At 45.2% G+C, this 16837-nt stretch overlaps 1 protein-coding gene across 5 annotated transcripts in view; it reads left to right on the plus strand.

Moving 5' to 3' along the window:
- The window catches only part of LOC140398169 (centrosomal protein of 164 kDa-like), a 321180-nt gene that overhangs the window by 37975 nt on the left and 266368 nt on the right, over window positions 1-16837 (plus strand). For 4 of the 5 annotated variants that reach the window (XM_072486508.1, XM_072486509.1, XM_072486510.1 and 1 more), the window contains exon 3: window positions 1430-1539. In XM_072486508.1, coding sequence (XP_072342609.1) covers window positions 1458-1539 — 82 coding nt within the window. In that variant the 5' untranslated portion in view covers window positions 1430-1457. Of the gene's footprint in view, window positions 1-1429; window positions 1540-16837 lie in introns of those variants that run through there. The other variant, XM_072486513.1, reaches the window with a different exon arrangement.

The following is a 16837-nucleotide window of genomic DNA, read 5'->3' on the forward strand; positions in this document are numbered from 1 at the left end:
CAAAGGAATTTGTACGTTTCGTTTCATTAAAACTTGTTAAATCGACCACATCTTCCAAGCGATCATGATTTATGACTATATGATGGTCTTTTAATTTTGAGGTAATGGATTCAATTCTGTGGTACTGCTGCGCTGTTTCTGTGTGTGAAAGATTCCATGTGGAGTCTGTTAATGAGCAAATTCCCTCATTGAACTCATTTTTAAAAATTAAATGATTAGGGCTCTTTTAATTGCTTAATTGGTTAAGGCACTGGGAAGCCCACACATACAAACCGGGCAGGTTGCAGGTTTGATGCTGATTGGAAGATAAGCAGTGTACCCTGGCCACTATTTATCCCCTTACCAACATCACGAAAATAGATTATCTAGTTATTCAACCTGTTACTGTTTGTAGTGCAAATTTATTGCTGTGGTTCCTTGCATTACAAAAGAGATTACGTTTCAATAGCACTCAATTAGTTGTGTAGGGTTTTATTTCATTCCGAGGTTGTGAAAGGCACAATATAAATACAACTGTTTACAATTACAGTTCTTTCTAATGGTTTCAATTTCTTGGAGGAGTGATGAAGGTACACCTCCTGTGGCCTAGTAGTACAGGTCACTGAACTGGGGCGGCACAGTGACATAGTCGTTAGCACAACTGCCTCACAGTTGCAGCAACCCGGGTTCAATTCGGGCCTCGGGTGACTGTGTGGAGTTTGGCAAAACGGAGAATCATGCCGGCGGAGAATCACGCCTGTGCACTTTAGGTGATCAGTTGCCCCTTAGTGTCCAAAAGGTGGGGTTGCTGTGTTAAGGGGATAGGGTGGTGTCCTGATCCTAGGTAGGGTACCCTTCCAAAGGGTCGGTGCAGACTCGGTGGGCCAAATGGCCGCCTCCTGCACTGTAGTAATTCTATGATTCTGAACTACAAACCTTCAGCAAAGCTCTGGGATTCCAGGTTCAAATCTCACCACGGTAGATGATTAAATTTGAATTATGGAATAAAACTTATTTTTACTTTTTGTCTTGTGCAAAATATTTACACCCTTACACCATGGTTTCATATGGAATACATCCTGTTTTTGCAATACATCCGTGTGAGTGTAGTTAACATCATCTGTGGTTATATCGTTCTGCATATTTAGGTTAGGTGCTTGGTGACCAGCCTGAGGTCATCGCTAATCAGGGTGCTTGGGACCTTTGGAGAGGTAGTTACGTAGTACAGAAGTCTGGAAGTGACACCTTCCTTGAAGTTTCATAAAATGGTGAATACTCTTATCAATGCTGTTATTTCTGCAGAGTATTTTGTTGACCTTGATTCTTACACCTGTACCACACTGACCCTGAGCAGTCATTTGAGCAATTAGAACAAGCTGAAATGTTTTTATTCCTTTAATACTACTGTTATGGCCCCATTCATGTAACTTTATACTTCTTCCTTCTTAAGGTGAACACTGTCATACCTTCAAACTGAGATGACAGCAAGTGCACTGCGGATAGGGGACCAGTTAATCCTAGAAGAGGACTATGATGAGAATTACATTCCGAATGAACAAGGTATTTGAACTCGTGTTAGTTTGTACCTGTGTTTGCTAATTGATTAAAAGTGCCACAAACGGCTAGTTGGGCACAGACTCAATACTGAAGAGGCAACATGCATATCAATGGGAGGCCAAAGCTGGCCTAAAGTTGGGACTTGAACCTTATTTTTTTTTTTTTTAGAAAACATTTTATTGAAGCATTTATAATTTTAACATTTAAACATTGTAAACAACAGAGCGTTCCGACGCACGCAACAACATCACAATAGCATACCCAACTTCCGCCCCGCCCTACCACCTGACTGCCCATATATTAGATTCACTATCCTTATTCTACAATGCCATGCCCCCCCCCCCCCCCCCCCCCCCAACCACTGATGGCCAGTGGTCCTTAAAGAAGTCGATGAACAGCTGCCACCTCCGAGCGAACCCCTGAATTGAACCTCTTAAGGCAAACGTAATCTTCTCCAGCCTGGAAACCCTGCCATGTCGTTGACCCACACCCCTGACTTTGGAGGCTCCGAGTCCCTCCATCCCAGCAAAATCCATCTCTGGGCCATCAGGGAGGCAAAGGCCAAAATGCCAGCCTCTCTCCCCTCCTGGGCCTCCGGATCTTCCGACCCCCCCCAAACATTGCCATCTCTGGACTCCGAGTAACCCTCCCTTCCAGAACCTCTGACAAATCCCTGCCAGAATCCCCTCAGCTTCGGACACATCCAAAACATGTGATCGTGATTCGCCAGACGTCTCCCACATCTGTCCTCCACCTCCTCAAAAAACCTACTCATCCGGGCCAGTCATATGAGCCCTGTGGACCAGCTTGAACTGGATCAGGCTAAGCCTGTCACATGATGAGGATGAATTGACTCTCCTCAAGGCCTTTTCCCATAGTCCGACATCTAACTCCCCTCCCAACTCTTCCTCCCACTCCCTCTTCACCTCCCCGATTGGGACCCCTTCCCACTGCATCAATCCGTATATATTTCCGAAACCCTCCCCTCCCCAACCCCTGTTTTTGACATCACCTTATCCTGCAGTCCCCTTAGAGGGAGGCGAGGGAAGCTTGGAACCTGCCTCCGGACAAAGTCCCGCACCTCTAGGTACCGAAATCTGTTCCCAGCCGGTAACTCAAACTCTTCCTCTAATCTCTCCAGGCTTGGAAAACCCTCTTCAATGAAGAGATCACCAAATCTGTCAATCCCTGCCCGCTGCCACCTCCTAAAGCCCCCGTCCAGCCCTGGCTTGAACCTTATTGACTTTTTTGGCATGATCATTCTGAGCTTGGATATCCAAGCTGATAAATGTTGGGGCTGCTCGCTTCGTGGAAGTTAAGTTCTGAGGATGGGGTTGCAGTGGGCAACGAGGGTTAGTGGGGTGGGAGGGAAAGGCGGAATGCTGGCCAGGACAGGCAGTAAGTCCTGACCATCTTCCTTGTCGAAGAAGGATGTCTTTTCTTTCTCTGATGGCCACGTCAGCAGCTGATCAGCCCTGAGTGGGACAGACCATCACCTGCTCTGCCCATCAGAGACAGATTTTCCAGGGGGATCGTTGAGCAGGCAATATATACAGTTTGTCTGTGACACCTAAAGATTAGGCCTGATGAATTTAGCAGTGGCCCAATTGCCCATGTAGATTTGGCGGTGACCATTCCACTGCTTAAGTTGCCAGCATGATGCCCATTATACACAACAAACTGGCACATGCCGAGCAATATCTACCCCGCCCCCCAGATCTTTCTCGTTTGCCTTCTTTCGTAATAATAATATCATAATAATAGTCACTTTTGTCGCAAGTAGGCTTCAATGAAGTTACTGTGAAAAGCCCCTAGTCGCCACATTTCCGGCGCCTGTTTGGGGAGGTTGGTACGGGAAGTGAACCCGCGCTGCTGGCATTGTTCCTCATTGCAAGCCAGCTATTTACCCCACTGTGCTAAATCAGCCCCTGGGAGCCCCTTCATCCTGGGAGTCTTACGATATAACAGTAATGGAGTGTTCGTTAATCAAATGTCTAAAAATTAGTCTACAACAGACACTGACATGAGGCAAGAAAAACATCCAAGGAATGAAATTCTTTGGCTCCAAAGTTACCTATTCCATCTCAGTTTGCTAAGCTTCCAACATGTCACGTCTCAAATTACTCATTTGTCGGGTGCCAAAATGTTATTTCCAGAAATAAATTTTTCTAATTTGTTTTTGAATGAATCAGCGCTCTGTGCTTACTCCATCCTCACCCCCAGTCAGTCTCATCGATTTCCCACACACTCTGGTTACCCTTTAGTTGACTTTAAATAAATGCAATTCCCCCCCCCCCCCCCCCCTGAGCTGACTAGAACTGTGCACAGTTGCACCAATGATTTATAAAGTGGCAGGATTGCCTTCCTATTTCAGCTCACTATTGACCTTTTAATAAATGTCAGTAACAAATTGTTTTCTGCTTTTAATGGTGTTGATCGAAGGGGGAACGTTGGCCAGGACACCCGCTTTGTCCCCGCCATCCATAATCATGAAAAAGGTCTGTCCAATGCATCAAAGTGTTTGCCTCTTAAACACCTGATACTCTAAGTCTTTTACTATGATGAGGTTATTCGGGTTGGTGCAAAAGGCAGCTGGGTTTGCAGCCTTCTATAATTCAGAATTTATTGTTGAAATCCCAGTGGAGGAGCAAGAGGTTGAATTAAGTAAATGGCATTCTGCCAGACGGGTGCCTTCCAGATCAAGTTTTACAACTTAACAATCACTGGAGCAGCCACTGATAAGTTATGGTCTTAAAATAGCAATCTACTCTGAGAGCCTTCAGAGCAAGTCCCTGTATAAACCGGTGAGGCAAGTAGATTGTGGTTTTTATGTGGGTAACTTGTCAGCAACTGGTCTACTGATTTTGCATGTTGTAAAAGTTGATTTGAAATGTGCCATGGTCAGCTGAATGCAGTTTTACAAATGGGTAATTTATCACTTTATTCCATCCACTGGTTTTTTAAAAAAGAGAAAAATCTGAACCACAGATGAATTAGAGTGGGAGAGGGAGCGAGAAAATATAAACTCTGACTCTTGTGATTCATGACCAAGCGTAAATAGAAATCTGGAGCTGATGGATAAAAGTCAACATTTAAAAAGTGAACAATTTTAAGTGTGTTTCACTTGGTAGCGTTTTCACCTCTTAAGGTCGCGTTTTGTGGGTTCCAGCTTTGTGCCAGGACTGGAGCACATAATCCAAGACATTTAAGTACTGTACTAAGGAATGATGCATTGATGGAAGTGCTATCTTTGGAATCAGAAATTAAACAACTTTGTCTTGCTCGGGAAGATGTGAAGGACCATGGGGTGGCGCAGAGATTAGCACTGCTGCCTTACAGCGCCAGGGACTCGGATTCAATTCCAGCCTGGGTGATTGTGTGGAGTTTGCACGTTCTCCCCATGTCTGCGTGGGTTTCGTCCGGGTGTTCCGGTTTCCTCCCACAGTCCAAAGATGTGCAGGTTAGGTGGATTGGCCATGCTAAATTGCTCCTTAGGATCACAAAGATGTGCGGGTAGATTAGGTTATGGGTTAGATGGAGAGGGTGGTGGTGGGGAATTACGCCGTGGTAGGGTGTTCTTTCGGAGGATCGGTGCAGACGCGATTGTCCAAATGGCCTCCTTTTGCACTGTAGGGGCACTATCTGTGGAGGAGTTAGGAAGTTCTCCAGGGTCAAGGAAGGTTAGGTCAGTGATTGGGAAGATGCTAAATAAAGTACAAGTTTAATGAGGTGATGTTGGAGTTTTTTGTGCTCTTGGCAATACCAAATCTGGAAGAACCTCTTGGTTTATTGTAGAAAATATGAAGAATTGTTGGAGCGAGTGCTTTAAGATTGTTTGCTAATTGTGAAGAGCTGAGTTATGAGATGATTTCACCTTGGAACTTTACTCTGGAGAAAACAAATGCGGTCTTGATAAAAGTCTTTAAAGGTCATAAAGGGTTTGCAGAATTTTGATTCAGGAACGCTCTCCTATTGGGTATTGTATTCAGGAACTAGGATTCAACCACCAGTTGTGGCAGATTTTTCTGTTACAATAAACCAAAATGATGCAGGACTATTCTAGAATCCTACGAAAGGATCAGATGGGATGTTTTCAAGAATGGACTAGAAGAATCACTGGCTTTCTTGTGCACAGACCATTATTGTGTTAATCTACTAATAGTCAGAGTATTGAAGACCCGCTGCACTGCGGGTCATACAGGCCCATTTCCCTCCTGAATGTGGATGCTAAGATTCTGGCCAAGGTAATGGCAATGAGGATAGAGGATTGTGTCCCGGGGGTGGTCCATGAGGACCAAACTGGGTTTGTGAAGGGGAGACAGCTAAATACAAATATACGGAGGCTGCTAGGGGTAATGATGATGCCCCCACCAGAGGGGGAAGCGGAGATAGTGGTGGCGATGGATGCCGAGAAAGCATTTGATAGAGTGGAGTGGGATTATTTGTGGGAGGTGTTGAGGAGATTTGGCTTTGGGGACGGGTATATCAGGTGGGTACAGTTGCTGTATAGGGCCCCGATGGCGAGCGTGGTCACGAATGGACGGGGGTCTGACTATTTTCGGCTCCATAGAGGGACGAGGCAGGGATGTCCTCTGTCCCCGTTATTGTTTGCATTGGTGATTGAACCCCTGGCCATAGCACTGAGGGGTTCCAGGAAGTGGAGGGGAGTACTTAGGGGGGGAGAAGAACACCGGGTATTTCTGTATGCGGATGATTTGTTGCTATATGTGGCGGACCCGGCGGAGGGGATGCCAGAGATAATGCGGATACTTGGGGTGTTTGGGTTTTTTTCAGGGTATAAACTGAACATGGGGAAAAGTCAGTTATTTGTGGTGCATCCGGGGGAGCAGAGCAGAGAGATAGAGGATTTACCGTGGGGGGGGGGGGCGGAGGAATCGGACGGACTCTCAGGGATGTTATTGTATATGTATAGGTATTTGGTATATGTAATTGTTTGTTGGATTGTATTTTTGGAGAGTATTTATTTTGGACAAGGCAGTTGCCATTTAGTTTTGTTTTTTTGTTTTTGTTTATATATTACTTATTTATTTGTTTAAAACTGGCCACGGTTATTTATATTGCTTTATTGTTGTGCAAAAGAAACACTACGTATTGTTATGTTTGGCCAAAAAACTTGAATAAAATATATATTTTTTTAAAAATAGTCAGAGTATTGAATAAACTGCTAAAAATAGACATCCAAGTTAAAAATTGCACTCAGGAAATTAAATGACAGATGCTTGAACATTGTGATTTATATTTTGGTGCTACAGTATTTTGGTGAATAACAATAATAATGCAGCGACATCAAAAATAACACGTACATTACAACGCCTGAAACAACAAGGGACTTGATATAATTCATTTTTGTTGCATGTCATTGCATTGGATGCCATTTTTGCATAAAACAGCTTTCTCGCGATTTGAAAAATGATTTGCTGCAGTTACAAATTTGGCTTGTCACAACTTAAGCTGGCTAACTCTCCAAGTTTGTCCTTTAATTTGGAGGAATTAAAGATGAATCTCCCAAACATTACTGTGAGAAACCTGGGGGGAAAAAAATCATTTTTTATTTTCTTTGAACACACCTTTGTTTATTACTAATAAAAATAAAATAGAGACAAGAATATGTTAATTGACTGGGTTAGGCATTTGGAAGTGGGAGGCCATATGGTGAAACATCCAAGGATTGATTGAATCAGAGTTGGCAACCCCTAGTTAGAAGTATCATCCAGCAATTGAGTCAAGGAAGATTTCTGGTCACAATAGGTAATTATTTCCAATCGCAGCGATAAACAGAAATACAATATAAATGCCGACCAGCAATCTGTCAACAGAGCCCACAAGGACATAGCGCCTGAAGCAACTCTGCTGGACAATGCAGGAAAGATGTTGGCAGAAGATTGTGGATCCACTATATGAGAAGGCTTTCGAGAAATTGAGAAAGATGAAGAGTGAGAGTGCAGCCTGGTCACAGGCAGACAGCATGTGATTTGTAACATGGATTAGAGCCAATTTCTTTTTTTTTTAAATTTAAAGTACCCAATTCATGTTTTCCAATTAAGGGGCAATTTAGCGTGGCCAAGCCACCTACGCTGCACATCATTGGGTTGTGAGGGCGAAACCCACGCAAACAAGGGGAAAATATGCAAGCTCTACGTGGACAGTGACCCAGAGCCGGGATCTCGGCGCCGTGAGGCAGCAGTGCTAACCACTGCGCCACCATGCTGCCTATTAGCGTCCATTTCAATGTTGTGATAGTGAGGACACCTGATTGGAGAGGTTCAAATTTGCAGGTGACAACATGTGGACTTTGGAGAGAGGAAGGTAATCTTGGGAATTTGGTTGTGGATTGTGAGGTTCGTGCAGTTGAGAGTTGAGCTTTCTGGCGGTGCCAAGCTGGCAATTTTGGGTTAGGGATGCCTGCGCAGGTGTTGGAGGGGGGTGCAGTGGTTCCCGGGAATCCCCTCGTAGTGAGTTGGGGCTGGAGTGGGGGTGGGGGGGGTGCGGTGGGAGTCGGGGGTCACATCAGGAGCTCCAGAGATCGGGACGGCATTTATAAATGGCATCCTGATCTCCCGCTACACTGAGGAGTTCCAGTGAGTGGAGCTCCTCAGTGCAGAAAACGGGGCAATGTGCGGCCTCAGCCGTGCATTCCCCACTGAGGCCCCCCATCTAACTCGAGTGCCGATGGATAGCGTTGTGTTTCTCGGCGCTGTGAGCGCCAGGAAACACATTGCTAAACGTGATTGCTATGGGTCTTTGTTCTCATTTAGTTAAATTGTGCCCACAGTCTCCATTCCATCGAAGTCGAGTTTGCAGGTGTTTTGCCAAATGTTTGTGGAGCTTGTTTCCAGAAAGGTACGAGCTTTGACAATCCCCCATTGAATCCAGGGGGATGTGACGGAAGCATTATTGATGGAATTTCTCTAGTGCTCTAATGTGTCGGTGATGCTCAGTCCAGGTTTCACTGCTATACTGGAGCATGGTATGACAACAGCTCAGTACATGAGAACTTTTGTTGACTTGTGGAGCCCTATGGTGTCAAATACTCGCTGCCGTGTTTTGTGGAAGGATGTCTGAGCTGGCAAAACTGATCCGGTGTAGAATCTCCTCATCAATGGTGGCTTTTTGAGAGAGATGTCTGCCAAGGTGTGAGAAATACTCAACATGTTCCAGAATCTCTCCATCACCACGTATGGCTGATATTTGGCTGTCTAGGAATGGGGTTGATGTGAGTTTCGTTTTGGATACATTCCGGGACAGACCAGTTTCGTGTTTGTAGATTTGAAGAGATTACAAGTGGCTTCTAAATCTGATGTAAGGGCAGCGACGAACACTGCAGTCATCTGCAAACTGTAGGTCATGCATATTGGTCAGTTAAGTTTCGACATGCAGTCCACGAAGGTTGTCGTGATTTCATCTAGATCAGTGGTTCACAAAGTGGGGTACGTGGAGGGTTCATGAAATGTTTTTGAGAGTTTGTGGGACAAATCCAGTAGTCGACGTGTCTTGAGTTGGAGTGATAAATGACCATCCCAATTGACAGGCTATTTGACCAACGATTGCTGCTGTTCTATTATTTACTTTCACTTTCAGTCTCTCTCCCAAGTCCTGCTTCAATCGCTCACCCATCAACCTCAGCTTCTAAAAAGCTTTACGGGACCGTTAATGGTGTGCTGGGGAATGTGGGTGTAGCCCATGGAATAGTTTTTAAAAAAATCAGATTGTACCTAGGTAATGGAGAAAATCGCAGGAAAATCTTTCAAAGGGTATCATGCAATTTGGCATTTTCATGAAAGGGGTTTGCAGGATTTTAATGTTTGGGACACACTGATTTCGATAGTATTTAACACTGACACCAGAGGGTGGTTGACCTTTAATGAGGTGAATAGCCATGATCAGGTTGATTGTGAATAGTATGGGGTCGATAACACAGCTTTGCATGATACCAGTCTGGACTTTGAAAGTATCTGTTTCAGATCTCCCACTCAAGACAGTTGTGGCTTAAGCTAAACTTTCTTGGACATCCAAATCTGTGCAGCACAGTTTACAGACCCTCGTGATTTACAGAGTTCAGTGCTATGATCAGGTCGATGCGGTGTTATTCTCAATATTTTTCTTGGATTTGCCTGGCAACAAAGACTACATTGTAGGCTCCTCTGAAAGATCTAAAGCCATACTGCATCCTTGGGAGGGTTTCCTCACCCACTATAAGTGGGCGATTCAGGAGAATCCTCTCCCTGCTATGGACAAGGGGAAAATACCTCAATAGTTCCTACAGGACCAATTATCTTTTCTTGAAGATAATTATTTTCGGTAGCTACAGATGTACCATTGTGACCAGAAGGCAAACGGCTAGATCATTAGACGTTTGAAAATGTTATTGCAAGTCCCATTTCTGAATTTTATGCATCCTTTCTTTGTCCTTAATATCTTTCATATCATCCATCCTTTTTTATCCATGTCGCGTTTAGCCCGTGCCTTGATCCTGTGATAAACTACCGCTACAGTGTAAAAAGGTGAAAATGACTTGAGCATCTTATTTAATTAGCAACTATTCGCCCTCAAGTGCAGTCAGACTGTTAAAGTGCATTAAGGGGCGGTGAATAGCGAATAAAGGCCAAGCCGCAGAGAGAAATGGAAATCATTCTACTAAAATCAGAAAATGTTCGAAAAACTCAGCAGGGCAGGCAGCATCTGTGGAGAGAGAGAAGCAGAGTTAATTATGTTGCTCTTTCTAGCTTTAGTCTATTTGCTCTGTTTAGGTCACCTTTGCTCATGAGTCGCCAGGTATCTTTATGATACCGCCACGTGGTTCAAGTTCAGGTTATGATTAATAATACAGCACACCGCTTAGTAAGGATTAAAACAACGGTCATTTATTATATACAACAAGCAATATTAATACCCTAATACTACTTTCTATATAACAAACCTATCACTACTGGCCAATACTTAACTTAGGAAGAGCCCACCAGGTCAGGGAAACGAATGGCTTGTCCAATAAAATCTGGCCCCCGGGATTCAAAAGGCTGCTACAGGTCGGTGGCTCGGTGTCTCTACCGGATAGCGATCGTTGGATTCAAACTTACAATACACGGTGGCTGGTCTTGCGAAGGTCTCAAGCAGGCGAAGATGAGAGAGAGAGAGCTCTGAACTTGGACCTTCACTTTTCTAGGGCCCAGGGTCTTCCCACCTCCCGGGGCGGCCCTTCACCCTGAGTCCCAAGTGATTGGATTCTGTCCCCAGTCTCTGGGGTTGATGTGTCCAATGGTGAGGTGATTCCTCGATCGGGGGGTGGTCACTCACCTGTCTTTGTTTCGGCCACTGCAGGCGCCGACAGGTCTGGCCCGGTATTCAATTGCTAATATGTTGCAATTGTTCCCGGGGATAGCCGATTTAACTGTGGTTGTCTGAGTAGATTAGGTGTAAACAGTCCTGAATGAAACTGCGGATACTGGGTTGATGGGCTGTTGATAGCCCTGAGTATCGATCTGGGCTACGTTCCCCGAGCTGAAGCTGCAAACCTGTCTGCAGCTGCCTGATTGTGTCTTTTTGGCTGCTTTTCCCAGTAGTCTTTCGGGTTAGCCGTTTTAAACTGGGTTTTGGCCAGATTAATCGGAACGCAGCCATTTTACATGGCTACAGGGTCAATAATCTTTCATTAGAACTGGGAGTTGAAATTGATTTTTTTGAAACTTTAATCAGACTCTTTTTTCTTTGTTCTCGTGAATCTTAAATATTTATTTTTTTAAAAAATATTTTTATTGGAGTTTCCCGGTTTTTACAGAGTAACAGCTCATGTGTATCTGGTATTTACAAACAAGTTAGTGTCTTATTTACTACAGCTTTTACATGAGGTCCCCATGAGGACCCCCCTTCCTCCCCTTCACTCGTTGGTAGTTTAGTTCCTCTCTTAGTGTTGCTGCCTGCCCTGGGCACCCCGTATTGTACTCCGCGTCTTTCTGCTGGGGCTTTTAGTTTTTGTTGTGGTGGGAGGGGATGCCTGCATTGCCCTTTTCCTCCTCCCCTTGCCCCCCGTGCTTCGTTTTGTGCTTCCCTTGGATTTCCTTCCCTCCCTTTCCCCCCTCTGCCCCTTTCTCTTGTGTGTGCCTTCCCTTATTATCTTCCTCCCTCTTCTCCCCTCCCCGTTTCCTAGTCACTGTTGACCTCGAACAGGTTTTGGAACAGGATAATGAATGGCCCCCAAGCTTAGTGGGAGCCCTTGTCTGACCTTTGGATGGTGTACTTGATCTCCACGTGGGGAAATTCCGCCAGGCCTGTCAGTCAGCCTGCAGCCGTGGGTGGTGCTGCTGATCGCCAGCCGAGCAGGATTTCTGTCAACGTTAATGCCTACCCCTGCTCCTAGTTCCTATATTTGTATGTATGTTCAGGTGTATTCTTAAAAGCCCTTACTTCTCTTGATCCTGCTACTTGGTCCAACAATGCTGATCACCCTCAATTACAATGGACAGCACTTACAATGATATTCCAGACTGCCCATGAACGATTCTTCAGGAGATAAACTGGTAAATAATGAAAAAATGATATTGATACAAACGACTAACTTGCTAACTGATTAATACCTTACATTGTTCAAGCGGATTGAAGTGCAAGTTCTCTTGATGTATTATCCGAAAGAACTGAGTTTGGGGCCATTTTAATTAAGTTCTTAGTGGATGCAGCAGCTCCACAAAACTACCTATTATATAGGGGAAAATAATGAACACCATTGTTTGGAGAAGGTGTTAAGGTCAATGTGGAAAGTTGGAACTGTTCACCTTGATGCAGTGGAAAGGGCTGATTTGATTTTCTTGCTTCAAGATGCAATGGATGGAGCAACAAAGAGAAAGTTTCCCTTACTACTGCATTGAAAATTGGTCTGACAGGTAAAGCAAGCGTAGAAAAACACTGCATTTCTTAGAATTGGTATTGTTCGGGCAGCACTGTGGCGCAGTGGTTAGTACTGCTGCCTCACAACGCCGAGGTCCCAGGTTCGATCCCGGCTCTGGGTCACTGCCTGTGTGGAGTTTGCACATTCTCCCCGCGCTTGTGTGGGTTTCACCCCCACAACCCAAAGATGTGCAGGGTAGGTGGATTGGCCATGCTAAATTGTCCCTTAATTGGAAAAAGTGAATTGGATACTCTAAATTTGTTTTAAAAAAAGGAAAAAAAAGAATTGGTATAGTTCACTTGTGGTGACACAAAATTATCAAAATATTTGTCACAGGTCATGCAGTTGAATGGAACGGTATCATCAGAACTGGAAGACTCAGGCTGAGTGGAATGATTTTAGAAGGACGCTGCAGTGCATATTATTATTATTACGTACAAGCTACTGTGGCAGGGAAAAGGGGGTGGAAGAGCTGGAAGTTCTGGGCAGCACGGTAGCATAGTGGCTTCACAGCGCCAGGGTCGCAGGTTTGATTCCCCGCTGGGTCACTGTCTGTGCGGAGTCTGCACATTCTCCCCATGTCTGCGTGGGTTTCCTCCGGGTGCTCCGGTTTCCTCCCAAAGTCCAAAGATGTGCAGGTTATGGTGGATTAGCCATGCTAAATTGCCCTGAGTGTCCAAAAAGGTCAGGAGGGGTTATTGGGGTGAGGGGATAGGATTGAAGTAGGGGCTTAAGTGGGTCGGTGCAGACTCAATGGGCCGAATGGCCTCCTTCTGCACTGTATGTTCTAGTTGCTTTGAACTTATTTCTAGAATGCAACATTTAGAAACATAAGAACTTGGAGTAGCACTAGTCAATTCAGCCCCTCGTGCCTGCTCCACCATTCAGCACGATTGTGACTGATCTCCTCTCTGCCTCAGCTCCACTTTCCTGCCCGTTCTCCATTGTGGGCAGCACTTGCCGGTAGCACAGTGGGTAGCACTGTTGCTTCACAGCTCCAGGGTCCCAGGTTCAATTCCCGACTTGGGTCACTGCCTGTGCGGAGTCCGCACGTTCACCCAGTGTCTGCATTGGGTTTCCTCCGGGTGCTCCGGTTTCCTCCCACAAGTCCTGAAAGACATGCTGTTAGGTGAATTTCAGAATTGATATTCTGAATTCTCCTTCAGTGTACCCGAACAGGTGCCGGAGTGTGGCGACTAGAGGATTTTCACTAACTTCATTGCACTGTTAATGTAAGCCTACTTCTGACACTATTAAATATTATTTTTATTTATGTGTTGTTGCAGTAAAAGTCTTAAACTGTGGAATCTTTTTGTGTGATCCACTGAGTTAGCTACTGGGAAATTCAAACCTTTTTAATGGTTACCGTCCTCGGTGGGGATCATAACACTAGGTAAGTTGTTCTTGCAGAGAACTGGCACACAGTGGGCCAAATGTGCTCCTTCTGAGCAGTGACCATTTTATGATTCTATTCTTTAGGGAATCTTGACTGGTGGAGGGAACTTAATTAAATAGGTCAAAAATCAGTTTCCTTATACTAGGATGAACATTTGCAATTACATTCTTGGGACTTTAAAAGCAGTTTGAGTTTCCCAACAAGAAGTGTCGGGAAGCCCTTTTGCATGTAATTAAAAGGCGAGCTTGCCAGAATTAAGTGCCCCTTCCAAATTAAGTCATCTGCCAGCGAGAGGTTACAGCGTTCACATTTACGTTACATAACGATTGCACTGAAGTGGCACCTGTCGAGGTAGACTTCCATCACTACCGGTGAGTCGTCACTGCATTGTCCTCTATGGCAAGGATCTGTCAATGCCAGATCATGCTGAAGACCTGGTGGTGGAAATGCAAGTTGCATGCAGGATAAGCAAGAAAGGAAGGGAGGGAGACAGGCTTAGCAGGGAAGGGTGGAGCAGTGGCTGGGCAAAGGTCGAAGGATTAGTGGAGGCTACCCGGGGAGGGTTAGAATTCTCAGAGGGATCCTAATTGGGTGACCAAGTACCTGCTTGGTAGCCAGATTCATACCAAGATCTCAACTTCAACAGTGATGCCCAAAGATGCCCTCTTTACAACTCAGCATCCTTATACCTTGCATAGTGAATGATATGAATAAATAAGTGGTGATTGCACAGGTCCATATCAAATCCGGGTATTCAAGAATGAAGTTTGATGCTCGAGATAATTTCAGCAACTAGCAGCAGAATGAGAATACAACAAACATTAACATGGTGCAATTATACATATATTTACAATTATGATTAATATTTACAATGATGCCATTTTTGTGCCCTTATGTGCAGATCCAATATCTACAACTGAGTTGTAGACAGCATGGTGACTACAATGCCCTGTTGACTGTGAGGACATTGCTAGGTGTCCTCTGGTAGCCCTAGATCTAGATGGCCCCGATCCTGCTAAGGGTTTCTTGAACCAATGTAGGTACACCCTCTTGACCTGACCTGCTGGAGTTAATGGGGCTGCTGGCAGCGGGGAGGCTGAGAGGCAGGGCATCCTTGGAGTGTTGTGGGTGAAGCCCCCGGGATGCTTTGCTGCCTCTCCTCCTGTTGGATGGCACAACGATGGCACTAGCCTGACCCCTTGAGAAGATGCAACTGGAAGGAGTCCACCCTTTGCCCAGCCACTGCTGCATTGCAATTATGGCTGGAGCGACGGAGTGAAGTCCAAGCTTTTATCTGCCAGCCATTCTGCTGGACCTGGGAATCCAAAGCTGTAGCTACTCTTTTCATGGAGGCAGCCCAATTCTTGATGCTGGTGCCACAGTAGCAGATAGAACGCGGATGGACTCTTCCAGCCTTCAGCCCAGTCTGCACATGGCCTCTGGTGTCTCTGCCTGAAGTTCCCTTGAAGTCCCTGCATCTCCAGCATGTCTCTTATTGCTGGGTCCAGAAACTTGTCATCTGGAACATAGGAACAGGAGGAGGCCATTCAGCCCCTGGAGTGTGCCCCACCATTTAATGAGATCATGGCTGATCTGTGGCCTAACTCCATATACCTGCCTTTGGCCCAAATCCTTTAATCTCTTTGTTTCCCAAAAATCTGCATGTGGCTCAGCAGGGCTTTGTCTCCAGTAATGTCACCGGCCTCAGCTGTCACACCCTCTTAACCAGGGACTCATGTCTGCAAGGTGCTCACCAGGTTGTGACCCTGACCATACTCTAGAACACTGGGGTGAATGTCTGTGCTATTGGAGGGTGCAGGTAAACATTGTGACAGTACTCTGAGACGTCATCGTCACAGGTAGATTTGGAGCAGGAATTTGGAACATTGGAATTAGGAGCAGAAGTAGTAGACAATTCAGCTCTTTGAGCTGCTCCGCCACTGAATCAGACCTTAGCTGATTGATTTTTTGATTGATATTTATTGTCACATGTACCGAAGTACAGTGAAAAGTATTTTCTGCGGCCAAGGGAGCGTATACAGTACTTACACAGTAGACAAAAGAATAATTGACAGAGTACATTGACAAATGGTACATCAACAAATAGTGATTGGTTATAGTGCGGAACAAGGGCCAAACAAGCAATAGATGAGCAACAGCAGCATAGGGCGTCGTGAATAGTGTTCTTACAGGGAACAGATCAGTCCGAGGGGGAGTCGTTGAGGAGTCTAGTAGCTGTGGGGAAGAAGCTGTTCCTATGTCTGGATGTGTGGGTCTTCAGACTTCTCTATCTTCTGCCTGATGGAAGGGTCTGGAAGATGGCAAGGTCTAAAATCCACCTCCCCACCTGTTGCCCATATCCCTTTAACCTTTTTTAAATCAGAAATATATCTATCTCCTTTCTGGAACCATTTAATAACTCAGATTCCACAACACTATGAGGCAGCTAGTTCCACAAATTCATCACCCTCTGCAAGAAGTAGTTCTTCCCCATCTCAATTCTAAATCTATTGCCTCTCAACCTATACCTGTGACCTTTCTTTCTAGATTGTCCCACAAGAGGAACATTTGGTCTGCGTTTATTTTATCAATCCTATTTTGTATTTTATACACCTCGATCAGATCCCCTCTCATCCTCCTAAACTCCAGCGAGTATAAGCCCAACCCTTTCATCCCCGGAGTCAATCTGGTGAACTTCCTCTGAACTGTCCCCAAAGCCACCACATCCTTGGGTGGTCTCTCTTCTTTGCCTCCTCCTCTTTCTGCTTGGGCCTGGAATGGAATAGAGAAAGACTTAGTGGATGTTTAATTTAATTTAATCTCTGACAACACATCTGACATCTGCAGACTGGAGACATCCTCACTGGCTTCCTGGGGGAGTCCTGTCGCACCTTCAGCATAGGCATGGTCCCACTGCTCCCCAACAAGTTCACTAGCCTCCTTTTGAAAAGTGTTACGAATATCTGGGAGGAAGTTGCCAATGTGCTGATGTGTGTGTTCATGCCCTG

This window comes from Scyliorhinus torazame, chromosome 21, assembly GCF_047496885.1.
Source record: "Scyliorhinus torazame isolate Kashiwa2021f chromosome 21, sScyTor2.1, whole genome shotgun sequence".
NCBI lineage: Eukaryota > Metazoa > Chordata > Chondrichthyes > Carcharhiniformes > Scyliorhinidae > Scyliorhinus > Scyliorhinus torazame.